This window comes from Astyanax mexicanus, chromosome 17 (assembly GCF_023375975.1).
Source record: "Astyanax mexicanus isolate ESR-SI-001 chromosome 17, AstMex3_surface, whole genome shotgun sequence".
Taxonomy (NCBI): domain Eukaryota; kingdom Metazoa; phylum Chordata; class Actinopteri; order Characiformes; family Acestrorhamphidae; genus Astyanax; species Astyanax mexicanus.
This window is the reverse complement of record NC_064424.1, coordinates 45,824,209-45,836,639: the sequence shown is the minus strand read 5'-3', so window position 1 is coordinate 45,836,639 and position 12,431 is coordinate 45,824,209. Positions and strand designations below refer to the sequence as shown.

General features: G+C 36.5%; 1 protein-coding gene across 1 annotated transcript in view; it reads left to right on the top strand.

Moving 5' to 3' along the window:
• Positions 1-10,530, top strand: part of bcr (BCR activator of RhoGEF and GTPase) — a 137,337-nt gene extending 126,807 nt beyond the window's left edge. Inside the window, exons 21-23 of the mRNA XM_022676624.2 lie at positions 597-702; positions 834-996; positions 1,916-10,530. Of these exons, the coding sequence (XP_022532345.1) occupies positions 597-702; positions 834-996; positions 1,916-2,005 (359 nt within the window). The 3' untranslated portion in view covers positions 2,006-10,530. The remainder of the gene's footprint in view (positions 1-596; positions 703-833; positions 997-1,915) is intronic.
• The last annotated feature ends 1,901 nt before the right edge of the window (positions 10,531-12,431 follow it).

Below are 12,431 nucleotides of genomic sequence, written 5' to 3'. Positions count from 1 at the left end.
CTGTATTTTTTTTATTTGTCTTGGCATGTTTGTCCTCCACTGCTTTTAAGTAACCTTATGCCGAGCAGTTCAGCTTTGTTTGATGGCTTGTGATCATCCATCTTTCTCTTGTTCACATTCCACCAAATATTGAATATTTCTGAACTCTTAAAACTTGTTTATGAATATAAACTTGTTTTCTTTGCATTATCTGAGGTCTAAACGCTCTGAATGTTTTAGTTATTTCAGCCACTTTTCATTTTCTGTAAATAAATGCTCTAAATTGCAATATTTTTTATTTTATTCAGACACTCACCTATAAATAGTACAATCAGAGAAACTGATCATTTTGAGTGATTCTGATGTGCAAATATTTGTGGACACCCATTCTAATGAATGCATTCAACTACTTTAAGTTGCACTCATTGTCTAGTCCCTGTAGAGAAAGAATCTCTCCTTCAGTTTCTCTTTTTAAACCCTTGAATTCAGAAGAAACGAGTGAATGAGCCGGTGTGCCAATACTTTTGTCCGTATAGTGTATGTAGTGAGTGTTAGAGATTGGGGCGATGGTTGTTTAATCGTTTTGTTTGTTTGTTTGTTTGTTTGTTTGTGAGCAGCTCTTTCGGACAGTGTGGCTAAAGAGAGCTGCATGCTGAACCTGCTGCTGTCTCTACCAGAACCCAACCTCGTCACTTTCCTCTTCTTACTGGATCACCTGAAGAGGTAAGATCTCCTGAACCTGCTGCTATTCTGTCATCAGGTTGGGTTCTACCCATTTTCTCTTTTACTTATATTTTCTTACCCTTGTTCTCTCTCTCTCTCTCTCTCTCTCTCTCTCTCCCTCGTTCTCTCAGGGTGGCGGAGAAGGAGTGTGTGAATAAGATGTCTCTTCATAATCTGGCGACTGTGTTCGGACCCACTCTGCTGCGTCCGGCTGAGAAAGACAGTAAAATCCCCACCAACCCCACGCAGCCAATCACCATGGGGGACAGCTGGTCACTGGAGGTCATGTCACAGGTACGCATCCACACGACCTCTAGTAACCTCTAGTAATATTTTTAAAGGCTTGTTATTAAATAAAGCCTGAATTGTGTGATTTAATAATTGTGCTTTTAGTTTATTCATTATGAGCTTTATTAGCATTATCAGCTTTATTAATAATTTATTAAATAAATATTTATTGTAGAAATGTACAATATACACTTTAATAACACACTGTTATACAAATTATTGAGAATAAATGATTACCTATATTTATATCAGTTACATTTATTAGTGTGTAATTGGCAGCTGTTTGATTAATTTGTGTTCTAAATAGTGCCAGATTTATTTTGTCTTTATTGTTTTATTGAGTTTATTGAATGTAAGAACTTACTAATACGATTAATCATTATTGTAATAATAAATATACTAGTAATTATACTACTAATAATTATTAAGAAGTGGTCTATATTCAGTAGTTATTATTAATTAGAGGATATAATGATTAAAGGAATAAATGATTAAATATTACTTATGATTATGGGGTGTTTTTTTGTCTGCAGTTAGTATTTTTGCCTGCAAATGTAAAATACTTTTTAAATAATATACTTACTATTACTATATGAAACAAGTATTTAATGATGTTTTTAGATTAAATGAAATAATTAATAATGTTGGACAAATATGTATAATAAATTGATGCAAATCAAAGGTGCTATAACAAAAACAGCCTATAAATTAAGGGAGGTTGATACATGGATGTGTAAAAACAATGTAATGTAATATAGTTATGTATATTTTTTTGTAATAAAATTATGATTGTATTAGTTTTTATTTCATAAAAACATACAACTCCAGAAGTGCAACCCAGGGAAAAGATAAGCACATAAGAAATGTGCCTTTTTTTTATTAATTGTCTTCTCTGTCTTTACGTTTTTGTTGTTTTCTCCCTCAGGTTCAGGTGCTGCTGTACTTCCTTCAGCTGGAGACGATTCCCACCCCCGACAGCAAGAGGCAGAGCATCCTCTTTTCCACGGAGGTGTAGAGGGGGTGGGGGGGGGTCCGGTCGGCGCTCCAAAACCACCGATATCTCTTCACCCACCGCACCCTGGACTGAGGGAGGCACGAGGGAGACCCCTGCTGGACAGTAGCAGGAATGACTGGTCTCTCTCCCGTGTTACACTTACCGGCCACTAGAGGGCGCTACTGCCACCGAACTGAAGACAAACGGACGACAAACGCTAACCCCCTCTCTCTCTCTCTCTCTAGTGTTTCCTGACGCAGCTTAGTGTTTCCTGAACGTTAGTCGTCCTCTGCTCCGCCCCCTCCGCTCTTCTGGCGGGAACTGCGTAGACTGTGGGCGTAATTGTGGGCCAGTGCTGTATCCCCGTATCCCTGATCCGCACACTGAAGCCTTCACTCGGCTCTGATTCGCCAGCCGTCCGTCTCCGCCCCTCTTTCATGGATCATTTCTTTCATTTTCTCTATTTTTGTTTCTGATTTTACTTTATTTTTTTATTCCAGTGCTGTGTCTCCGCCTCCTGCCCCGCCCCTCCCCTCCATGCCCCGCCTAGCCGCTGCTAAGTGCTTCATACAGCACTGTACCGTGTCTCTGCTGCTGCTGCTGCTCCTAAACTCCAGGCATCGCAGCTCCGTGTTGATTTCCAGTGTTGCTCGTCGCTACTAGAAGATTCGGGAGGAGTCTTGCTTAAACTCGGCTTAATCTTATCTTTGGTCTTTCTTTACCGTTCAGATCTAATTTTATAATTAGGATGTATGTAGGAAGTTTCTAAGCGCATTCTTTATTCTTCACTTTGTCGTCAGTGCTGAAGTGGTGGAGGTTTATTCGTCGTGTTGGCCTCGTCAAAGCAATACTGAACCAGCTGATACTGCAGGCCTGGAAGGCTGGAAGACGAGATGTGATTGGATGTGATAGGATGTGATGGGATTTGATGGGATGTGATAGGATAAGAGCGAAAGAAGTCTTTGCACAGTTTTCAGTAGGGTTCAGAGTTCAGGAGAGGTGTGTGCACTGCTTAATGGGGAACGCTTACGTCTTAAAAGAACATTAAAGCAGAGAATTTGGTGAAATTTACACAATTTTTCACTATGTATATACACAGATCTAAATAAAAAAGCATTTTATTTGCATTTATTTGCAGAAAAAGAGAAATGTCTGAAAATGCACGTTCTTCTCCACCAGTCTTACACACTGCTTTTGGATAACTTGATGCTGCTTTACTCCTGGTGCAAAAATTCAAGCAGTTCAGTTTGGTGGTTTGATGGTTTGTGATCATCCATCTTCCTCTTGATTATATTCCAGAGGTTTTACATTTGCTAAAATCCAGGAAACTCATCATTTTTAAGTGCTCTCTTATTTTTTTTTTCCAGGATTTTTTATTGTCTGATGTTGCCTTTTTTAGTTTACAGCGAGAGCTATTAGGCTAATATCACTAGCAAACCATACACATAAATAATAACATACATTAATATTCCCATAAATACTTTTTTTTCCCCACATTAGCTACTCCTTACCTGCAGTGACTGCATCCAGACTCATCAGTGTATAAAACAGACTGAATATAAAAGTGAAGAGAATAGGGGTTTATTGTAATGTGGGAGGAGCTTGCAGAAATGACAAAACACAGTAACTACTGTGTGTTGTGACAAATATGATGAAAGACAGCACAAGGCAAACCTGTATATCTTTGTTGTTTTTTTTCACTGACATGGATTAAAGGCAGAGGGAGACCTCTGCTGGACAGGTACAGAAATAAATTGATTCTACATCCAGGTATAGGGCTATAAAAATGCTGACTGTTGTGCTGATAATGACTCCCTAAAGAGTATTGGTCCCTTTTACAAATTAACGATACAGAACATTACTTTTTTTATTTCTGTTGTTTATATTTAGCTTAACAGTAATCATTTTGCCCCCCACCCCCCCTTGAACTAGGACAGTTGCAGGACTGGTTACCAGTCACTAGAGGGCGCAAGACACTCACGTCTCTCAACCTGTTGTAACTGCTTCCAGGTCAGTGTAGGACAGAGTATGGGTAAAAAAAAAAAAAAATCTGAGTGTTATCTGAGGCTAAAAATGATGCCCTGCAGAATATGACTCCCCCTTGCAAATTAACAATACAAAACATTGCATTTTTCTTTTTCTTTTATTTATATTTATTGATATGTTTTTCATGCATATGAACAAATGAAATTGGAATTTTGAGGGGAGTCAGAATTTGGCATAACACTGAAATTTGTTAAGAGGAGTCATATTTAAGCATAACACTTTCTAACTCTGAAAGTTGTAAAGGGGTGTCAGATTCTGCAGGGAGACACAATTTGATGTAACACTGTCTGATCCTGAATTTTTTTAAAGAGGAGTCCGAATCTGAGGGGAGTTAGAATTCAGCATAACACTTTCTGACCCTGAAGTTTGTAAAGGGGAGTCAGATTCTGACAGGAGACAGAATTTGGCATAACACTGAAATTTGTAAAGGGGAGTCAGAATCTGAAAAGAGACAGATTTCGACATAACACCGCTGACCCTGAAGTTTGTAAAGGGGAGTCAGATTCTGATGGGAGTCCAAATTCGGCATAACACTGAAATTTGTAAAGGGGAGAGAGAATCTGAAAGGAGACAGAATTTTACATAACACAATGTGTAGAGTTTGAAGTCGATGAAAGAATTTTTTTTACATTTCTGTAATTTAATTCACTACTGGCTTCTGATGTTTTTTAGGATTAGCCTGTTAGCCCTTTAGCTCCAGCTGTAAAGTTTAGAAGCTAATTTCAGACACAAAACTGGTGAGAAACTGTGTAAATTTGACTTTTTTCACTAAAGCATTCCCTTTAAAAAATCTTAAAGCGTTTATATGCACTGTTCTGAGTTAGGAAAATCAGAATACTGAAATATTTCACTGTGGTGAACAGCTGTCAGGATCGGGTCGTCCCTCACGCCTCTTGTGAGCAATAGTTATAGACGCAAAACCTTCTTTTTTTATGTTTAGTACAGTTTCATTAATTTCTGCCAACATGTTGTTTTTTTGTATTTAGGAAGACGAGTCGTGCATTAATAAGTTTGTACATAATTGATAAAAATAGTCTATTTCTTTTTGAATGATTAAATGATTTATGATTTGGTTTTATGGTTTTTTTCTGGGGGGAAGAAAGTGTATTATGGTTATTTATTTTAGGACAGGCGTTAATAAGGCTGTCTTGTGCTTTTCATTTGGAGATAATTGAGATATTTGATCTTCTAGGCTTCATCCCTCGTAATGAAGTATCCAGTAACCTGAGACTTAACATTTCAACCGGAGCGACCTTTCACCCACTTCACCTACTGTCAGTGTTCAGTTTGATGCTAACTATGATAATGTTAATTATCATCTCCTATTAAAGCACTTGAGTTAAGGGCTGGTGTCCGGCACAGTTCACCACAGTTCACCATGATTTCCCTGCTCAAACATTGCAGTTATCACTGGGGATTTAAAGGGGAAGTCCAACCATGTACATTATAACATTTCAACAAGGCAGTTCAAGCGATTTGATATGAAACTTTTTGTGAAAACATGCTTTACAATGAGATATTTAAATACTGCTGTCCCCTGACTTTTGGCGTGTCGGCGTATATTAAATTTATTTCATATTAGGTAAGATTTTCCTGTGGTTTAGCTTTTAGTGGCATTAAGACACCTGCATCCATTCATCTTCACTGTGGACAATTACAATCTTTTTTATTAATTATTACATTTGAATCATTACGTTTTTCAGAGTGGTTTTGGTGTAAATCTCTCAATTTCTCAATTTCTTTAAAGAAACTTACCAGATAAAAATCTTAGTTTATATGTATTACTATGTGCAATTTGTTAAAATTGCAGTAGAATTAAATTATAAGGATAAAAATCAAGAGAAGCCAAGTGATTGTTTGATTGATTTTGTGTGAAATATTTCGTTTTTAGAGAAAATTACCAAATCAGAATTAAATCAGAAAGTGATTGAAACATTGAGACATCTAAAAATAAACTCATACAGCGACACGCCAGAAGTCATGAGATAGCACACACCTGCATAAGCTATTAGCTAACATTACTGGGGAGAGAACTAAGGTTAGCATTGGGCTAGCTAACATCAGCAGGGAGCTAGCTAACATTAACGGGAGAGAACTAAGGTTAGCGGAGTTAACATTAGCGGAGAGCTAGCTTACATAATAACGTTAGCGGTGAGTTAGCTATGTTACTGGAGAAAACTAAGGTTAGCGGAGAGCTAGCTAACATTAGCGGTGAGCTAGCTAACATGCTAACGAGTTTTAAAAAGAGGGCTTAAGAAATTCTAAACTTTCAATGGAAGTCAGTGTAAAAAGAGTTTATTTCAGGTCATTGTGAGCATTTCTATTGGTCCATTCATCAAAAAACTTTAGCACAGTGTAAGGGACAGTTTGTCTGTTTAAATTATGTAGTAAACTAAAAATGGACAAAAATGGAGATACTTGCTTTTATTTTTTTCATAAGACAGCGTAGATATACAAATTTAAATAATAAAAAAAATAAAATATGGGTGGAGTTTACCTTTAACTGATTCCTTTAATCAGGTGAATTAAAACAGTGCTGGACACTCGCCCTTCTGGAGTTTTCCTATCTCTGCTGTGATTGGTCAGTCATCCAACATCTGTCTTTGGTGCCCAGCTGTTGTCTGCACTTCACAGCCATGGTGCAGATGTTAGCCTCTGTGCAGCAAAGCAGCGTGGTCTCTATAGTGAGGTGTATAGATGCTCCAGCTGTGTATGTGTGTGTTTCATTTTCAGTTCTTAACAGCAGTGCCTCTCTGACTGTCTGTCTGTCTGTCTGTCTGTCTGTCTCTTTGTCTGTATGTCTGCGTTATGAGTCTAATCCCTATATATTAGGCATATTAGGACAGAACCATACATTTCTTATCTGTTTTCTCTTTTTGGGACCAAAAGTGAGGACGGCACTTTTTTGTTTGTTTCTTTTTTGTTTTTCTTTTGTTCGTTTCGCTTTCGTCCGTCCCCTCGCTTTCTCTTCACTATTCCTTACACATACAGTCTTATACAGCAGCTTATACACACTGCCTGGCCACCAAAAAAAGGTCTTAAGGTTTAATAAGCTTCTGCAATGTGAAAAGATTTACTCCAAGATTTCATTTTGCAGCAGCATTGATGATGGTAGAGTCTGACCACTGCACAAAGCAGCTCTTCTCCATCCAGCACATCCCAAAGATTCTCAATGAGGTTAAGATCTGGACTCTGAGGTGAACTCTCTCTCAATCCATGTGTGAAAATGATAAATGATGATCTCATGCTCCCTGAACTCTGAACTCTTTCACAATTCCAGCACCATGAATCCTGACATTGATATCTTGAAATATGAAAAAAAAAATATCAAAATCCATTGATTCAGGAATAAGCTGGTCTATATTCAGTATATTCAGGTAGTCAGCTGACCTCATTCTCTCAGCACATACTGTTGCTGAACCTAAACCTGCAGACCAACTGCAGCATCAACCAACCAACACATCATTTACTTACTTAACTAAATCCAGGTGGAGACTTTTGAATTATTATTTTTTTTTTGGCCAGGCAGTGTACAGCACATCTTCTGCTGTGCCAACTAGCGTCCCCTAGCGCCCCCTGTCTGAAGCCTGTATTCATATCGATGAGTCTCAATATCAAGCAGTTTTGATCACGCAGGTGAAAATCAACAATGCTCTTAATTTTTAGCTCATTTTTGATTTTTTGTTTGTTTAATTATTTTTATGTCAGTTTTAGGAAGTTTAAAAATTATGCTTTAGTTACTTTATTTAACATGCAGGCATGTTTATTGATTGATTTATTAAAATATGATTTTTTTGGATGTTTTGTTTTGATATAAGTTTTGTTTATATGTTTGATTTTGTTGATTTTGTTGATTTTGTCAAGAAGGACACGTCACAGGTCATGTCCTGTCTGCAGATTGACTGAAACACAGCGACGCAGTGACTGAATTGTAATGTAAAGTTCCTGGATACAGTAAAAGATCACTTACACTGTTTTTGATTTTTTTAATTCTCTCATTTTATTAAAATACAAACACTTGACATAACATGTTGTCGCTGTCCAATGAAAAGCCTGTATCTCCAAAACAGCAGAATTTTTAGTAAAAGTCAAAATCAAAAAGAGTGTATTTATTTATTTCATCAATAAGTTTTTACAGTGTTTAAATGGACTAAAAACCAACAAAAATGGAGATAATTGATTTTTATTGGACAACGTTTATGTAGACATTTTTAAAGTTTCCAAAAAACTCAATGTTCACTCCTCATACAGGTCATATATGAAGACTACCCTGCAAAAACAAACCATTTTAAACTTTAAAACCTTAGATTAGTTTCTTAGGGGGACGTCCGTGTAAAATATTTCACACTTTTACTAAGTGATAAAACTCCTGCATCCAGACTGCTATTAAAAAAAGGAAGACCAGTGAGGTTTTTTTTAGGCATTTTTCTCGGTCACATGACATCATCACGGCGTTCAGTAGCTCCTCCATTTCCACTCGCTGTTGTGTTTTACTTGCGTGGATCTCTGTAGAAACGCCCAAAGTAAGTAATACAGTGTCTACGGTGCTCGCAAACGGACAAAAAGCAATTTTATTAAAGGCGAGGAGACAAAACTCAGAGATGTGCGTCCGGACGGGACTAAAATTTGCGGAGGAGCACGGAGTTCAGAGAAAAACAGTAGATAATTCAGCCTGTAATTTTATGTATCTCAGAGGACGTACAAGAAGCATAACAGGCTAAAAAATCATTATGCCACATGTCGGTTTTTGAATGGGCGGGGCTTAACAGGAGCTTATCACACAACAAAATCACTTTTTGTGGCTTCACAAAAACAGTGACTTTATAATGGGCTTGTTTTTTGCAGTGTAGTCTTAATAGATAAACTATATAAAGAGTGAAATGTGTCCCTTATATTCATAAATTTAGTTTTTAATTAATTGTTTTTATGGTATAGAGCACAAACATATCTTTTAAACTGTCACATTTTGTTAATTTTTAATGAGGACATACTTTTTTTAGGTTCTATTCACAAAGTTAATGCAACATTTGTTCCCACTGTATTGTAAGTGTCTGTAATAACTGTGTAATTACACATTAATAATACGTGCATTAACAGTGTAATTTATATTTGGTGATATGTTCACTTTTACATATTCCGTCAACTAGAATCAACAGTGTGAAACTGCATAACGCATGATTAATAATGTAAAATAATAAATAATGTAATAAAATGCTTCTTATATTACACTTATACACACATAATAGCAGTTTTACAGCTACCTGACATTAATACACATTTGTTTTTACATAAGCAAAGTGCTAATGCACTGCAAATCTGTAACAGCAAATACATCACAGTAGTTACATTGTAATTACACAGTTATTAATGTGTAATTAAACAGTTATTACAGACATTTATTACAAAAATGCTACCGATCTTCGTATGGGCTATTTATGTTTTATTTTTCTGTAACCTGGAGGGGTTTGGCGGTGCACATAGTGGTGTTTTGTAAAAAAAGTTAAAAAAAAGTAGGGAAATTGTACTGTGCTGAAATTGTAAAGTGTATAAATTAGCATTAGAAGACGTAATCAGCACCTTGTCAGGAAGCAAGATCTGGAATATTTCTTTATTTATTGTGCTGTTAGTCGTTAAATACAAAGGAATATATTGTTACTGTCACACAAAACCTTTTGTCTAGATTTTATTCAATGTCATTTTGAATAAATAGCTTTTCTATTGGTTCGTTCATTATAAAATTTGAAAACAATGTAAAAAAAAACAGCTGAAGTTGTCAGAATCTGCAAAAATTAAAATAACAGTGTTCCATCATGAGTGACAGTGATGATATAGTAATAGACTTCCACTGAGGGGAAGAATAATAAATAATTTATTTAAATACTTTAAAGGATTCTTTGCCTTTTTGTTTATATTTTGGGGGAAAAGACGAACAAAATTCTGAAAAAAAAAAACATAATTCTAGATATCATCTCTTCATCTGCTCTTCATTATCTAGAACCTACAGTATGGATTAAGCTCTATAATAAGGTAACGGTCGGTTTATGGCACATATGAACCATGTTGTAACCAGCAGCACAATCAAGGCTAAAGGTTTCAATCAGACGCGTTTCTCCTCTCCTGTAATGTAGTACAGATCATTTTTACCCGGCTGGAATGGTGATCATCTCAGAAATCATCTCTGCACATCCCTCAGCTGTTTTTAGGACATTTAACAGAGACTTTATATTATGGGTACAACAGTCAGAACTCCTGAACCCGTCATAGTTTCCATTAAAAGCTTTAACCCTGAGGGCGTCTCTGGAGATTTGCCTGGGCGTCAGACCCTACCTGTGCAAACATCTCCTCCACTCTGATCTTTCTCGCTGGTGTTCTGGTGTGCTGGTGTTCTGGAGATAGAGCTGTAAAAAGGGATACTGCACTCTGAAGACTCAACAGTTTGGAAGGCATTTGCGGCCTCTGTTTGTACACAAATAATGAATAAAACCTCCTTTATCTACGTACCTGCTGTGTTTGTGTTTTACTGTGTCTGTAATTTACTGGGTTTGTATTTTAATGAGTTCGTATTTTACTGTGTCCATATTTTACTTTGTCTGTATTTCCCTGCATCCGTATTTTACTTCGTCCCTGTTTTACAGCACCTGTGTTTTACTGCTTCCTTATTTCACTGCATCTAAGTTATACTGTGTCCGTATTTTACTGCATCTGTTTTTAACTGCGTCTTTATTTAACTTTGTCCGTATTTTACAGTGTCCGCCTTTTACTTTGTCCGTATTTTACTGCATCTGTTTTTAACTGCGTCTTTATTGAACTGTGTCCGTATTTTACAGTGTCCGCCTTTTACTTTGTCCGTATTTTACTGCATCTGTTTTTTTACTGCGTTTGCCTTTTACTGTGTCCATATTTTACACAGTTATATTTTTTTAGTATTTATAGCGTCTGTGTTTTACTGCATCTGTATTTTACTGCGTTCATATTTGACTGTATCCATATTTAACTGAATCCTTATTTTACTGTGTTCACATTTTACTGCGTCTGTATTTTCCTGCATCCGTATTTTACTTTGTCCCTGTTTTACAGCACCTTTGTTTTACTAATTCCTTATTTCACTGCATCTGTGTTATACTGTGTCCGTATTTTACTGCATCTATATTTTACTACGTCCGTATTTTACTGCGTCTATATTTTACTACGTCCGTATTTTACTGCGTCTATATTTTACTGCGTCCGTATTTTACTGCCTCCGTATTTTACTGCGTCCGTATTTTACTGTGTCCGTATTTTACTGCTTCCGTATTTTACTTTGTCCATATTTTACTGTGTTCGCCTTCTACTGCGTTCATATTTTACTGTGTCCGTACTGCCAAAAGCTGGAATTACGCAACATGACATTTAGCTACATTTTAACCCCAGTTTCCAGTCTGTGCTAGTTGGCCATATTGGTATAAGTTGGACTAAGTTTAGCTGTGCTACCATGGAAAACAACATTTCAAAATGCAAAAATTGAAATCAGCGGAAAACACAGAGAACCTTATGAGACTTCGTCTGAGGGAGGGATCTGCATCTGCTGTCTGTGGCAAGTCAGCAGAAGAGAGATAATAAGAGAGTTTTGTGTTTTTATCACAGTTAAGAATGAACTGAAGTGTTGAAATCATGTCACTGATGTCAAATATTCTTAGATAACAGACAGACAGCTTAACAAACTTGGACAAGTTTGGACAAGCTTAAATAGCTTGTGATTTTTTAGACAAAGAAATTTAAAATATTACCTTAAATCTTCTACATTTTAGGAAAAGGAAACTTAAAATGATTTGAAGTGAAGCTTAACATTTCTTATATTTGTAATAATGTGTTTATTCAGAGTAAATCTTAATATTTGTACTGTTACTCAGTGTTTATATAAAATTTATATAACTAAGTCTGTGTGAACTGTTACCTGCAGGTTCTCTAGGTTCTCTGCAGAACCTCTTATTGTCCACAGGGAGGCGTAGCTGCTTCAGTTTGGTTCAGAGCCCAGTTTAAATCCTAATTCAGGCCTGCAGCCTCAAACAGAGCAATCAAAAGCTTCTCTATAAACATAAATTAAAAAAAATCTGTATAAAACAACAGTGCAGACTGGTTTACCTGTGAAATACCAGGGAACTTATTTCCATAGGCTGAGGAGACGTTGCAGCGCGTGAGACTGCGTGAGACTGAGCTTCAGATTAGGTTATCTGGAACAGGGCTGTGGTAAAAAATGTCCTTTACTGTCTAGTCACATGACTATTTAACAGGAGCACTGCTAATATTGTTATTATTATTATATATTTTATGATTATATATGTTTGTGCGTTGCTTTAGCTCCAGATAGTTTGGTCTGATATGGGCATTACAAAAGTATTCATACCCCTTTTTCACAGTACAA